Source organism: Agelaius phoeniceus, chromosome 3 (assembly GCF_051311805.1).
Source record: "Agelaius phoeniceus isolate bAgePho1 chromosome 3, bAgePho1.hap1, whole genome shotgun sequence".
NCBI lineage: Eukaryota > Metazoa > Chordata > Aves > Passeriformes > Icteridae > Agelaius > Agelaius phoeniceus.
In genome coordinates, this window is record NC_135267.1 from 102,728,578 (window position 1) to 102,744,185 (window position 15,608).

Here is a 15,608-nt window from a genome sequence, read left to right on the forward strand (position 1 = left end):
CAGGTTGGGAAAGGGAGAGGTTATCATCTTGAAAGACCTTGCCAAACCAAAATTATTTTTACCATTAGCATGGTGGAAGAGGAAGACAAAAAGGTTCAACTGAGGAGTATTTTACTTGAGCTGAATTGCCAGTCAGTAAAACTTGAAAAGTTACTCATCATCTAAGAACAAAGTTTGAAAAAAAAAATAAACATAATAGATGCTGCTGTGAAATGAAAGTATCCTTTCTTTTAGTATAAAAAATCTTTTAGATTTTTAGTATACTATAGATAGAATTCCAATTAAAATATAAATATTTTAAAATATTAGCATTAATTTAAAATATTAAAATATATTAGCAAAGAGATGATAGTTACCATTCCTAAGTCATGGGACTCAAGTCTGCACTTGGCTTAAAAAAATCCCAACCACACAAAATCCCTACCAAGTTCTCTTGTTGCCCAAAATATATTGTGTTATATAAACAAAGTTTATATATGCTTTGCAGCATTTCTACCTGGAAAAGAAAGAACTTTAAAATAATCTGTTCACCCAATGAAAGAGTATCATACATGCATACAAATGTGTAGCATTTGAAACAGTGCCCAATTCAATTCAAAGGTCTTGAAAAACCCATTCTTCAATTACTAAATATCATAATAATGATTCTATGATTTAGGAAAGCTCATTTATTAGCTGAACACCTGCAAAAAAGTGCAGTTTCACACAAAGCTGCTATTTTACATAGTTCCTATATAAAGTTTGAGGACTTTCAGGTTGGTTGAAGGAAAACACAGCCCTTAGTCCAATGGTAATTACCCAACAATGTAACAGCAAGAAGATTCAGCTAAAAATAGAACATGCATTTGTGCATTCCTGGTACCCTGTCCAACTTCAGGAAGGCTTTAGTTTCTAAATAGGATAACCTTTAGTGAACAGAAATTTACTTTTTTTTTGTAGTCTGGATAGTTAGAAGGTAACTGAAATGCATTTAAAATAGATTACTTCAAAATATGCAACATTATACAACACAGCTCAAAGATAAATGCTAACCTCTCTATCCTTACGTATATCTATATTCAAGAGAAATCAATTTTTTTTTCCACCTGCTACTTTGCCAACATTTTGTCTCTTCATAACCAGAGGTCCATTTTCATAGCATTTTAAACTTGATTATTCATAGACATGCTTGCAATCACTAACTCAGGCCTCTCACCACACAAGAGAATTCAATACCTTGTATCAGTGGAACTGTCAGGATGATATAATTGCACAAATATCCTTCTGTGGCAGATAAAAATCAAGCTGGATTCTGTTCAAAGATTCCAGATATAAGGAAGAAAATGCAACTGCTAGCATAGATTATTTGAGGCAGGGATTCATACTGAATTGCACATTGATGTACTCATTGACAGCTGAAGATGCTGCCACCAGAGATGACACCTCTCTCTTCATGTGCTCCTATTATCCCTCACTGCCTATTCTGTGTACATGACATGTGTGTGCTGACAGACCACAGTGACAGGTGTCCAACTAAAACGTGACATGTGCAACACCGTGGGAAGAAAACCTGGGAGCTTATTATCAGATACAGAATAAAATCCAGCACAACAATATCAGGCTGACACAGGGTAGAGGAGCACTGTGTGTTTGTGTGTGTAGAGCATGGGTATGAAAAGAAGAATTTTTCCGGAAGCAGAGGTCATGAGTTGCAAAAAGACTGATAAACTTTGGAGGAGAGGGGTCAGCTTAGATTCCAGCCTGCCCTAGAAAAGGCAAACACAGGCTGCTCCCTGCTCCATAGGCACACACGCTCTCCTTTCCACCCTAAAATTGCCAGTGGCAAGAAGCAAAGCAGGATGGCTGGGTGTCAGACAGCACTAATCCTTCATGCTTTGTCCATTAGGTAATACAGTGCCATGTTCACATGAAGTATGCAAAGCCCTCAGTACGAAATTTTGAGACTGTGAGGTAACAGTGTGAGCAGAGACACCTTATGTCTGTGCAGGTCTTTACTGTACAAAATGCAAACAAGCTGTGTCAAACCTCACTTCCAATGGACTGCCATGAAAGGAAATGCTTCATATTTTAAAGATGTCTGAAGTCAGACCAAACCCATGAATGAGACAAACAGATCAGGCACACATCCCAAAGTTTTTCAAAAAGCATGTTATACAAGACATACTACGTGCCAAAGGTGTACATGTAGATCTAAATCACTAAAAATGAAGTTACAACTGTAGACACTTATGCTCAAAGATGAACTACTGGCTTATCCAAAGACAACCAACCAAACATTCAAGGAAACACAACACATTTCTTAAAATTGTTTTGGTTTTTTGTTTGCTAGTTTTTTTGTTTACTTCTGATCCAAATTTTCATAAATACTTCTTTGGAACACTGTATAGCTTATGAATTTCCATTAAGCCCAAAAGAAGCTCCTATGGGAATATTTTCCTCAAAATGCTTTACAGTCCTTAAGGATCATTATGCAATACTGTTAAGTGACCCAGAGTAACATTCTGCAGCTATTATATGTGTATGTTATTGCTACCCTATCAATGCAAGGTCTAATTACAAATAGCCCAAGTATAAATATTAACCAAGCCTTCCCTTTGAAGGAAAGATATCACCTTTACAATCCTGTGGGAAGTGCACTGCAAGAACACTGAAGCTTTTATTAAAATAAAATGAAGTCTGAAGGGGAATCTTGCTGTGATTTCAAATTTACAAAGTAACAGCTTGACATTTTCTGTAATACAGCCATGTGCCATCACCTCCTAGCACTGTTGAAAGTCATTCCAAGAATATGAGTGTGTAGATCTCTACTGCTTTCTAGACTGATAGATAATTTAACAGAAATAATTATCAGCTGATATTCAGTTAATTCTAGCATCCACCTGCAGAGCACACAGCCTGCTTTTCTCTCAACACAGCACTTTTATTATTCACATTCTAGTAAAATATTTTACAATTAACTGAGCATCCAAAGCTCTCACCTAACACTGAGAACCATGAAAAAAAACCCAAAATCCCCAAACACATCAGATTTACACAATATTCTTACTTTTAGCAGTTCAAAATAATGAAGACAGTGGTAAACAGGGGCGAGGAGGAGCCGGGGTAGAACATACTGAACAGCTTCTTTAAAGCCTTCACCTATTGACTAGAAACAAAATAAGTTTCAGTCTTAAAACAATACATGTACTGAAGCAATAAGACAATGTAATTAACACAGTAATATCAACAACATGCTTTATTTAAAGGCAAGTTACCTGTAAATAAAATGCTGCTCCTGGCTTTGATAATTGACTTAGAAAATGATCATGAAACCCGGGTCGTAAAATATCTTGTGCATATGATTCATATGGATCAAATGCTAGTTCCTAAAAAGAGACACAGAATAACTTTACAATCACAGAATCCCAGAATGGCTTGGGTTGGAAGGGACCTTAAAGATCTCCTAGTTCCAACCCCTCTGCCATGGGTGGGCATGCCATCAGTTTACAAAACTGATTTAACAGCTAAACTTCATATTTCTTATAGAAAATACATATACTACATATGAGAGACTTTTCTGCATACTTTTCCCAAAACACCTATAGAGAAGAATCCATACTTTTACGTGCACAGACTCATGGATTAATTCAGCCTAAAAGAGATTTCTGCAAGTCAACTGGTCCAGTTCTTTGCTCAAAGCAGTGCCCACCTCAGGGCCAAAGACAGATCCATCATTCAAGCTGGCTTGAGAATGCTCAGGGTCTCTCATCCTGTTGAGTTCTAACTCTAAGAACAGAGGCACCAAAACCTCTCTGGGCAGCCTATCCCAATGTTCAATTGTTCTCATTGCAAATGTCCCCCTCTCCCCCCAGTATCTAATCAGGATTAAACTTTTTGCCATTTTCATGTTCTCTCACTCATCTCTCAGTTCACAACTGAGAAGAATCTGCCTTGGCCATCCTCACACCTTCCCTTCAGGGAACTAAAGACAGCAATAAGATCTCCTGCTTCAGCCTTCTCAAGAATCAACAAACCCAGCAGTCTCAACCCTCTTTCTGCATCCTGGGCCTCAACTCCTTAATCATCATGGCAACCTTCACTACAAGTCTATCTTGCCTATCCTGAAAGCCCAGAACCAGACACAGTACACCAGATTTGGTCTCAAGTTCTACACAGAACTGCCAGTGACACATTCCCTAATACAACCCAGGAGCTAGTTAGCCTTCACATCCATCTCCAAGGATCTCCCAGCCCTGGCAAGCAGTACTGCTCCTCAGCTGAGACATTGCATGGGGTTATTTGTTCCCAGATGCAGAATTTCATGTTTGCCTTTACTCAGCCCTAGGAGGCTCCCATAGGTCCATTTCTCCAGCCTGTCAGGTCCCACAAGCAGCAGCTCTGTCCTTCTGTGTGTCTCCTCACAATTTGTCAGCACCTACCAACTAGATGAGGCAGACCTCCTCCCACACCACCAATACAGACATTAAACAGTATCAAACCCTGAGGAATGCTGGTGACCTTTGTGCTGCTGATAACAATCCTTTAAAAACCTGACAGCTCAGCCAACTGCCCACATTCTACAATCCAACCAGCTAGGCTGCATCTCCCCCATGCTATGACAGACTGTGCTGAAGGCCCTGTTTAGTTCAGATAAGAGATAATAACTGCTCTTCCCTTTGTCCATGGACACAGCCATCACTGAAAACAGTCAGCTGGACAGCTACAGTTTGTCCTTTGGAAATCTGTGCTGGCTTCTGCCAACCACCTTCTAGTCCTTCACATGGCTGGATGTGAAGTCCAGGAAGATGTGCTCATCTTCTCAGGCACTAAGAAGAGGCTGACCAGCTTCTAGTTTTACAGAAACCTCCTCATCAGTGTTGAGTTTTTTTCACCTCCACTCTCTGAACTTTAAACAGCCACTCTACAAACTGAGATTTAGAGACTAAAAAAGATAAGAGCACTTTAAAAAATGGACAGTGCCTTCATCACAGTGGGGTTGGAAGAAGAGATCTGAAACTGAAGAAAGCCAGCTGGAACAGAGATCTAATTGCAAGTAATAAAATATGAATAGCAAAAAAACCCACCAAAACCCACAACACCATTCTCTTACCTCTGCCATATCTTCAAAACAGCTGCCTACTAGTGGGTGAGGACTACCTTCATCTGTCATTTCAACAGTGTCCTCTATATGACCCAGTAACTTCACACTAAGTTCATGGATGTCTGATATACGACTAAATATATTTTCCACATCCTGCAACAAAACAAAAGTCAAACATGCAAAGCTACTCTGTTCTGATGTGAAAGTCAAGAACTTCCTTAAATAGAACAAGATTTTACAGTAATTTTATATTTTTTCTGTGATTTATGTAAAATCATAAAATGTATTTGAAAAATAATGAATATATAAAAATATATCAAACGTACATTATTGAAACATGACAAAGAGCAGTGACAGATATCAAAATTACAGGCCTGTAAGTGAACATAAGTAAATGGGAAGGTTTCTTCCACAGTCCTATAAAACCTGCAAGTGCTCTTTTACTATTTCCATATCAGAACTCAAGAAAAGGGCTTTTTCTACTACTGATACATTAGACTCAACAAGTTAAGTTTGGGAAGTATCCACCTATATTTATAGATATGATAGGAGGTGCCTTTTGTGTTTGTGGTTTGTACAATACTTACATGAGATGAAAACAGTTTGGAGTTGGAGGCATATGGCTCTCTAAAAACTCTGATAATGAGATTCAGTTCCCTTATATACTGTCGAACTTCTGCCATAAATGACTTCACTAGGTCATAATAGGTTTGCTCCCCTGAGGTGGAGGGTTCTTCATCAGATAAAGTTAGTGCACTTAAATCTTCTACATCTTGATGGAACATATCCATTAATACCTAGGCAGCAAAGAGAGGGAAATCTGCAAAATGAGAACCTTCTCGAGATTGACTACTGAGTTACCAATAAAAACAGCCTATTATTCACATGAAATCAGACTGATGAGGAATAAGATTGATGTATTATCACTGCAATCAGGTGAGCATTACAAAACCAACATCCATTGCTATGAATTTGCAAGTCATTATTTGCAGTGGCAATTTCTGAAGACTCCCAGCCACTCACACCAATCCAGGCATCTCTCCAAGAACACGGTTCTAAAATCAATTACAATTTTAAAAGGTGAAGTACACAAAACCAATTAGCATTTAGCTGTGTTCTATTGCTCTGAATCAGCAGTACACAACCTAAGTTTCTGAAGATATTCTCTGAAGTTAAAAGTTGTGTGTATTTTGGCTTTTCAGCTTTAGCTTCACCAGGAACTCACACATGATCATGCTCAGAACCCTGTGACCTATCTGCAGTGAACACTGGCCTGTCCACAGGCTGCACATGGCCCAGTTTCTGTCCTTAACTGCTGAGCTCTCTTGTTAAAATGAACCCTTGAGGAAGGGCAGCAGCTTCAGAAACCAGTCCTGTTGCAGAACTACACACACAACAGGAACTCTAAACACTGACTACCAGACGTGCCAATTCATACCCAAGCAAGATTTACCAAGCAATCAGTAATGTAAACTTCTCAAGAAAAGTGGATCACTGAACACTTCCTCCAAATGTGGGGTGTGAGCCAGGACTCATTACAATGACTCTCTACAAGCAGAAAAATGCAGGACATTTTGCATGAAGCCCAACTTCTGAAGCCCTAAGAACAGAAGGTGATTCATGTTTCAGAGTCAGTGACTGTACACAGAACTTGGGTTAAAATGAGAATCCTAACTAATTCTGGGGAAGGGGACATTACAGCATCACTACTGTAGGAAATCACATGGAATAATCCAAGTATTCAAGGAGACCCCACCATTTCTAACTTTCCTTCACAGATAGAGTTCTAGCACATTGCTAGGAGATTCTAGGCTGTATTCACCAGGCCCATGTCTCACTACAAGGAAAATTGAGCTGAGATGCTAATGAGATGGGGGTTTTGTTTTACCCACTGAAACACTACTTTTTATGTGAAGTACAGTCTAAAGTTAGTGCTGCTTTAATTTTTAAAGTATTCACATGTTGCTGACATTAGGCAGGTACAATCAAGAGAAAGAGAGATTTAACAAGCACAAGCAAGAGCTTCATAAGCTCAATTAGCTTTCTGGTAGTTTTGTTCCATTACTGGAACCATATTTTATGACACTAATTTCTTCTTAGAAGATATAATATTCCATGTACTCACTAAGAAAAAGACATTGTCCACTCAAAATTACCTATAGATTTAGTTGTTTGTTAACTTGACAAACCAGAGTTGTGCTTACCTTATCAGCACACATTGCTACTTTAATATCTTGTTTTGTAATCTCATAATGTCTTATATTCCGCACATAATTCCCAACCAGTTTTAAGATGTCTGCAGAAATGTATTCTAATACTGCTACTATGTAAACAGACACTTGGTGGTCAATTTTGTAGCCTAGAACTTCCTGAAAAGGAAAAAAACAAAAAAAGAAAACAAAAAAGCATTCCACTGTTACTCCATTGATGAAACAGACATTGTAGATTACAACTCAAACCAGTCAGTAAGCTTAAAACCCTGCTCAATAAAGCTTCAACACATACCCACAGCCTATTTTAGGAATAGAAAGAGGCTGTGTGTGCCTACAGGAGTGTTTAGGCCTCGAGAAGAAACAGTCATGTTGGAGATGCTGTTCTATTAAATGTGGAAGTGCCAAGAGCCAACTAACTGTCCCAAAAACCTAATTTAAACATTTAGGGCTATTTCCACGAGTTTCTTGAGTGTTTTCTTAGTCATGGAAAATGAAACACAAAAAAATCAAACTTACACAATGGGTTCTTGGCCTTGTTTGTCCAAGAGAGAATTGAGTGATTTTTAACTCAGAAATAAATATATTCCATTAACTGGAACACTTAGAACTACACACAAACATAGATATTCTAAATTCTTTAGTTCACAGTTCAGGCAGCACACAGCCATTACATGAAAACCAGAGGTTGACCTCTAACTGCATTCTGAATTCAAAGACTCCATCACTGCTTACCTTTAATAAGGGATGGATTTTCTCTACCGGAAGAGACAACGGATTCCTTCGTTTCCTCTTCTCAATAGCAGACTGGGCATCAGCTATTGCCCACTTATCAATAGGATGGGGGAAACTTTTTTGGACACGATCCTTAAGACAAGAAAACATGACCAAGGAGTAAATGCACCATCTGAACGATCTCAGCAATGTAACTGTGTTATCAAACTCCTTTCTATTACTTAAAGAAATGGTTGCTAATATTTGTATTTCAACTATAAAAACTTATACAAGATGTGTAAATGTTATCATTTTGGTACATGCTGCTCACCATGTGCATAAGGCTGTTTCAGAGTATTATCTACTGCTCAAAATTTAAGAATTAAGCTGCAACTGAAGGCACAGTTTGCTCTCCTTGTGCCCATGCCTCATCTTTGAATACATGACTACATATCTGACACTTTATTCCCTGCACAGGATGGTCACTGAATGAAATGATAACAGGCTTTTTGTTTTGCCTTTACTGATCAGCACATGGTCCAGACTGAACACATGCAAACTGCCCTGATGATGACAATAAACATAAGAGGAGAAGAAAATGTCCAACAGCACCCACATATTCTAAACCAGTTTCAGGCTACAGGTGGGCCAGACACAGCCCAGTTTATTTACTCCTTCCAGCAGTGCCTCAGGACACCTGCACACTCCCATGCACTGAACAACTCTCCTGCTGGAACTCACACACAGGTCTCTGGAGGTTTGAAAGCATCACCATTCTTTTTGGTAGCCCTAGTATCCACAGATGCCAGAAATTTACTTTCTCACATAACTTTACATTTTGTTTTTTCAGACCACAGTTCCCACTGACTGTTTCAGTTGTGAGTGCTCACTTACGTAAATATGGCTCCTGTTTGAGTAACCATGAAATGAGGAAGACAAAGTTAATGACCACTTACAGAGAGCTGGCACAGGAAAAAGTACACAAACAAAACTTTTCTAACAAAAAAAAAGTGACAGAGTACTATTCTCTAAAGGTAATACCCAACTTTCCAACGTGCAGGCTTTTTTATTCCTTCACAACACTTTGGGAAAAGGAAAGCGAGGTCCTACCAAAAAAAAGTCTGACTCACTACCTAATACCAATTCACACTCCTAGTGTGTTGACTGAACAAGGAAGGTGTCCCAGGGGAAAAAGGAATGTGTTTGACCATATAATTAAAAACAGCATCACTGTGCATGAACAGCAATGGTGATTGCTTGATTGTCTCTACTTTTTATATTTCTCCTGCCTTCACAGCCATAAGACTCATAATACAACACTTTGTGTCGAGGTTTTTGTCAGTGTTGTTTAAAACAGCATTAAACAACCTTCCCCAAAGCTCTCGTCTCTTGAGCTGCCAGACCAGAATGATGTTGCAAAACAAGTCAGCCATTAAAGGGGACACTGGAACACCACTGGAGGTGTCAGTGCTCAAAACGGAAGAGGAAGAATGAAATTCATCAATCTTGAGCTCTAAGACAGCCACATTTTTAAGGTTTTTTTGTGAGTGAGGTTTTATTTGCCATTAGTCCACTTTCTTCAGAACGTGAGGAAGTCACTTGGCACGGGCCCTGGCGCCAAGCACTGGAAACCAACAGGCACACAGACTCTGTGGCCTGGCACCAAAATCTTTAAATCATGGTTAAGCACCAAGTGCTACCAAGGTATTCATGGTCCTACAAATTTACGTGATACAGCTTCACTAATTTGTTCCTCAGATGGAAAAACTCTTCAGCTCAACCTCTCTTCTTAAACATCAAGCTGCTCTGCTGAGCAGCAGAGGTTGTAGATCTTTGAAGAGGCAATGGTAAGAGATGAGGTCTTTGTAAAGAGGAAAGAAGTGTTCCTAAACTCTTTCTGAAAAAGTGACTGAACTGTTTTTGTTTTAATTTCTGGGACAGCAGGGGATATATCAGCCTAAATTACCATGCTGAAAAAGCAGCACAGAGCCTCAGACTAAGCAGCTGTAGTTTGCATACAATATCAGTGGGAAAACAAAAAGGTTTTTTGAAAGGAACCAGTCAGCTTTTTGCACAAAACTTACACTCACCATCTACTGAAAATAATACAGCACACAGACAGTTTTGCTGTGCATTGAACAAAAAATTAAATTGATATGAAAATGAGCTATTAGGGAACTCAGTAGGCTTTATGCAGAAGGCTGTGCTACATAAAGATACATAATTACTGGTTTCCTTTTTGCATTGTGAAATGGTTAATATAGCAGCTTTCATGTAATAGTTCAAATTATTTGCAATAACATTTGTAATAAGTGTTCTCTATACCTCTACATCCAGAAAACTTCTTGGCTGAGCTTGACACAACATATTTAACAACTGAAGAATTAACTCCTCCACATACTGCAATGCATCTTCAGTAGAGGAAAGCTTAGGATGGACTTGCACCTGAACCTAAAGGAAAGAAGAATTCAAGATTTGAGTTTTGTTCTTCCCCAAACCACATGCTTTACTTGCAGAAAAAAAAATATGACAAAATCCAAGCCAAACAGCCCAGAAAAATACAATAATGTAGCTCTGTTAAGGTCCATCAGACAAACCCAAGTGAAACCCTCGCACCTGACAGAAATAAAAATCTCAAATGCTTTATGTACTCAAATCACTATAAATTGTATTTAATGTCAAGAAAATACTCATTCCATTTTTTTTCCAGACAGTCATGTAACTTCTGAAACTTGAGGTATAATTTTCCTTTGCATTTCTGTAGTTCACAAATTAGCACATATTTAACCACCCTGGTACACAAATTTCAGGTACACAAAGCTCAGTGCTTCAGAGCTTAAACAGACAGTTTAATCTCAGTTCTACACCGATGGCAAATATTATGCCAGAGCAAGCTGACAGATGACTTTCGCAATGCATCTGTCAAGCCCCAATTTCATCATTTTACTGTTCCCCTGCACACAACTCAAAATACCTTCAGTTCTCTCAATCACTAACATGAGAGCCTAACAACTCTGAAGCAAAACCCAACAATCTGCCTCATCCAAATGTTAAACCCATGTCTATATTCAAATAATGCTGCCATAATTATTTAATTTCACACCTGAGTCTTAATTCCTGTTTGCAGTTATAGCAAGAACTAAATGTTATGAAGTTCAAACACACAACAGCCTCAAACAGAAATCCACCTGCCTGCTAAGGCACTCATTAGTCTGAAAGCTTCATGTCTGGGCATAGTCCTGGTGCTCACTTAACTGCTGCTGGGATTCAAATGCGCTGGATCACGCGTTTGGCTTCTTGCAGACTGCACACCCTTATTCAGCAGGTCTTAAAAAACACCTCCAGAAGTCACTGCTTTTTAAACTTAAAAGCAGTCTGGCAAAAATAGAACAGAAGAACTTCTCTCCATTTGACTAGCTAACACAACTATTTTGATTATGCCAACAGTTTCACTTTTCCTAAGAACTTCACTATGCACAGCTAGAGTGTGTTTGTGGAGCTACATGAATAACAGCATGGCAGGCAGTCCCAAACATTATTTACAATTCAAACACTGACATCTGAAATACTGTACCAGCTTGGAACACCTTAACACCAGAAATTACAGACTTGCCAAAGTGTTCTCTTAAAGAGCAGAGCTGATCTGAGCTGTCTGGAAGATGCTGCCTTTAATGTGTGCTTTTTTAAAAGCAGAACTGAACAGATTTGTGTTACAGTGTCCCTGTATTATACTCCAGCACTTTGTATTTCAAGAAGTGTTAAATTACCAAGTCAATGCAACAAAAACACTCTAAAAATACAGAGCATGATGAACTGCAGTGATGAAGAGATTTTCTCCTTTACTTAGAAAACAGACCAGACTTTAATCACCTCATTACAACTCCTTTGGTCTGTAACATACAGCCTACAAGAATAAGAACAAACAAACAAAAATACCACATCAGGCCATAACCTGAAACACTATCCACAGTCAGCCAAAACAGAGTCAACAATGATAACCTACTCCGAGTTCAGGAGATAAAAGTTTCATTTTCCCTAAGCATTTCTGTCTGGGGACAGTGACAACATCCTTCCCAAAGGCCACTGCCCAGCTCCACTTTAACAGAACATCCACCTTGGCAGAAGAAAACATCATGAGTTGCCAGTGGCTTGCCAACACAGCTTATCTATATTAAGTAGATGGTAAATAACCTTCATTGCTACGTGACAGTACCAGTTAGGGTTCAAAGTCATGCAAGTGAACAAAAGAAAACAACCAGACTAACAAGGAAAAGTACAGCATGGTTTGGTGCACAGTTATCACAGAAATGTGTAATTTCAGTATCTGCACTACTGTAGTACCCAAAGGCTCAGACTGAGAATGACAGAGTGTTATTTGAGGGTACTCAGTGCAAGTCCCAAGTCCATTATCTAAGACATGATGCAAGACTGGGTAAGATGCAAGATTTAGTAAAAGAAGACAAGAAATGGGAACATCTGTTAGCATAAACCATCACATGATTAGTTTCAAAAAAAAGAGAAGATCGAATTACCAGGGGCTTTCCATCTTTCTCATAAAGTCATCTCAGATTTTAAATTAAAAAACCTGGGCCACCCTGCCTTATCACCCTTGAAAAGGGGGAGTATGGCTAGAATCCCACCAGATCCTTCAATCCCACTTAGGAAAACACATGATAAAAACAGACTAACAACTTCTGAAGTGTTGTGATGTTTAGATCAGATTCTAATCTAAACATTTAACCTCTCCCTTAAATAATGACAGAACCGTTCCCTTTCCTCCTACATACTTATGATAAGGAAATTACTAAAAAAGCAGTTTAAAAACTTTTAAAACAAGCTTCAAATCTTCAAAATACCCCATAAATTCCAAAGGGCAAATACAACCTACATCAGCTACAAATCCCTGCCACCATGGGTGTTTTCACTCAACTCATGTATTCACTTTTTGAATATCCAATCTTCTCAATCTTTCCTAATTCTCCAAAGAGAAATGGCCAGAGTTTTCGTTATTTAAAGATAAGCAGAGCCAGCATTTCTTGAAGAAGCTTTTCAGGATCTGCTTAAGAACATCAGCAGAGACAAACAGTGCCTGCTTAAAAAAAATATAATTATATCACTTAAAGAAAATGCTACAATATGAACACGGCTTTTTCCCCCCTGCCTTTTTTTGTCCTCTTCCCTTAAAATCCACAAAAGCAAAGGATTTCTACTAGGAACAGCAAGACCTTAAAAATTAGGCAGCCATAAATCTAAACTGGCAGAAAAAGCCAACAAAATCAACAACAAAGAAGGAAGTGATTAATGTATAGTACAAATATAGCTGATCTTTACTTAATAACCCATAGCAGCTTATTCTACATAAAGTCTTCTCAAACAATTTTTTTTTCAAACTCTCCATAATAAATTAGAATATAAACATTCCCACAAGCCTCATGGGGAGCAGTAGGAACTTTAAACTAAACCCTGAGAAACGTTTCATTTCAAAGACTGCAGATCTAACAGCTTTGGGTCAGACAGAGGCTTGGTCTCCCAACAGGTCCAGCACAACAACTCCTAGGCTGGTCACAAGATGACCCAAACCCCAGCACAGAGTGACACTCAACAGCTTGTTCTGCACCAGAAAGAGCTGTTTGATAATAGACAAGGAAGGAAGACACAGTGAATTTAACAATCTGAGTGATACATCCTCAGGAACAGTTTTCAGTTACATCTTCCTCAGTGGCCATGAGAAAAAGCCTAAAAGGTTGCTCGCTGAAAAATTTCAGTTCAGGATGAAAAATCCTAGCTCCAGAAACTTCTTAAAGCAGCTTCACATTACATAAACACCAGCTTTATGCTCCCAAATCATCATTAACAATCAACACAATCAGGTTCACAGGTGCTCTTTTAAATATAGAACACACCAGGCAAATCCTGCAGCTTCCAAAAACAATATCAGACCTGAGTCCATCAGGAGCAGCAGAAGCTCCAGCAGCTTCAGAAAACAGCATAACAAAAGTAAACAATTCTAAAGGAATTCTAAAGGAAGTAATTCTAAAGCTATGTAACAAACTGAAATAAAATGAAGCATCAACTGCAGATTACAGATAATTTTTTCATAACTGGGCAAGACTACCCCTGTACTGCAAGAAGTGACATTATAACCAAAAAACAATTCCTGCTAAAGAACAATTGTACTTCACTGCTGAGCATGGGCTGTGCTGCCAGTCTGCCCTGATGGCAGCTGAAGGGCTTGTAAAAAAGGGTCTAAAGGGAAAAAACCATCATATTTACCACATCATACTGATCATGGAAGGAGTTCTGTAATGAGACAACATGCCAAACCACCCTCCAAAGCATTATCAGAGAAGATGACACTTTACTGACTGTACGTAGTTTTCTAAACTGAAAATTTTCTAAACCTTTGGAAATGGATTTTTAGTAGACATAATCCATCATAGAAACAAATTTGGCAACAGAGGAGATCATTCTGGCAAGAATTTCCTTCAATTCAGCATCTTTGAAAGTCTTCACTAATGCTGTAACTCTCATTTTCACTCAACACATTCTTTCTTTATTTTCCCTCAATGACTAAAAAAACCACTGACAAGCTTACCACTAAACACTCCAGGACAAAGTACTTTATGTACACCTTGCATTGATGAGTGTTCTTATAGAGTCAGCACTCCTTAAAAAGCTTTTTCTTCTATTCTTGTACATCTCTGCTGATATTTGGTAACCCTGACCACGTTTTGTTACCTTGATCAATTAAAAATACAGGAAATTAAATCAAATACAAATGTCTTGGACACTCTTCAGCAACAATTCACCAAGGATGCAGGACTCGGATTTTTGCTAACATTTCTGCTGATGTCTCAAAAGGGCAGCAGTATTATACTGCTCCACTAAGCAGGTGAAAAAAGTCATGCAGTGAAGACTTCAGCTGTAGGAAGTTCTCAGTTTTATCCTCCACAGCCATTAGAAGAACAGATGACCCAGAGTGACCAGAAATTAGGAAAGCTCAACACCTTTTCTGAAGCAATGCTAAGAGTAAGAAGTGCCATTCTGAGTAGCAAGTGGCAACTGGTTCGTCACCAATTTGAAGAGCCAGGTAATTAAAAATCAGGTAGAAATATCTTTGTTAACAGAACTCTGTAGTGACTGAAGCAGCTTTTCCCATGCCTCTTGCTCCACGAGAGGTCCAGACAACACATGGAGTCCCTGGAAGCACGCTGTCAGGAACCTTAACTGAGGAAGCAAATCCCTTCAGCTGCCAAGCCACACCAGTCCAATCGTTCTGACCACAACAAATTCCAGCAGAACCCCTGGTTAATTGCTCAACTGATTCAAAACAACTTGAGGTATGCAAAGAGCAGAACATTCTTTAGTTTTTCTCCATGATCAAATGGCTTAAGGTATCCATCAGTAAGGATGACATGCTTCCTACTGAACCAATGGATCAGGAACAAGTGCATCATACATGTGCAGAGAAATTCTGGCTCTGTGAACAACTTATACCCTTGAGATAAAGTCATAAAGAATGATGTGCAAGAAAAACTATCCAAAAGGTTATGACCAGAATAAAGTGCGCAAATTCACCAGCAGAGGAACACCAGTGCTGGAAG

The 15,608-nt window shown here is 38.7% G+C and overlaps 1 protein-coding gene across 1 annotated transcript in view; it reads right to left on the minus strand.

The window, feature by feature from the left end:
• The window catches only part of SOS1 (SOS Ras/Rac guanine nucleotide exchange factor 1), a 43,334-nt gene that overhangs the window by 24,258 nt on the left and 3,468 nt on the right, over positions 1-15,608 (minus strand). The window contains exons 2-8 of the mRNA XM_054630186.2: positions 10,330-10,455; positions 8,026-8,157; positions 7,285-7,449; positions 5,668-5,877; positions 5,090-5,233; positions 3,255-3,365; positions 3,047-3,145 (exon numbers count right to left, since the gene is read on the minus strand). Of these exons, the coding sequence (XP_054486161.2) occupies positions 3,047-3,145; positions 3,255-3,365; positions 5,090-5,233; positions 5,668-5,877; positions 7,285-7,449; positions 8,026-8,157; positions 10,330-10,455 (987 nt within the window). The remainder of the gene's footprint in view (positions 1-3,046; positions 3,146-3,254; positions 3,366-5,089; positions 5,234-5,667; positions 5,878-7,284; positions 7,450-8,025; positions 8,158-10,329; positions 10,456-15,608) is intronic.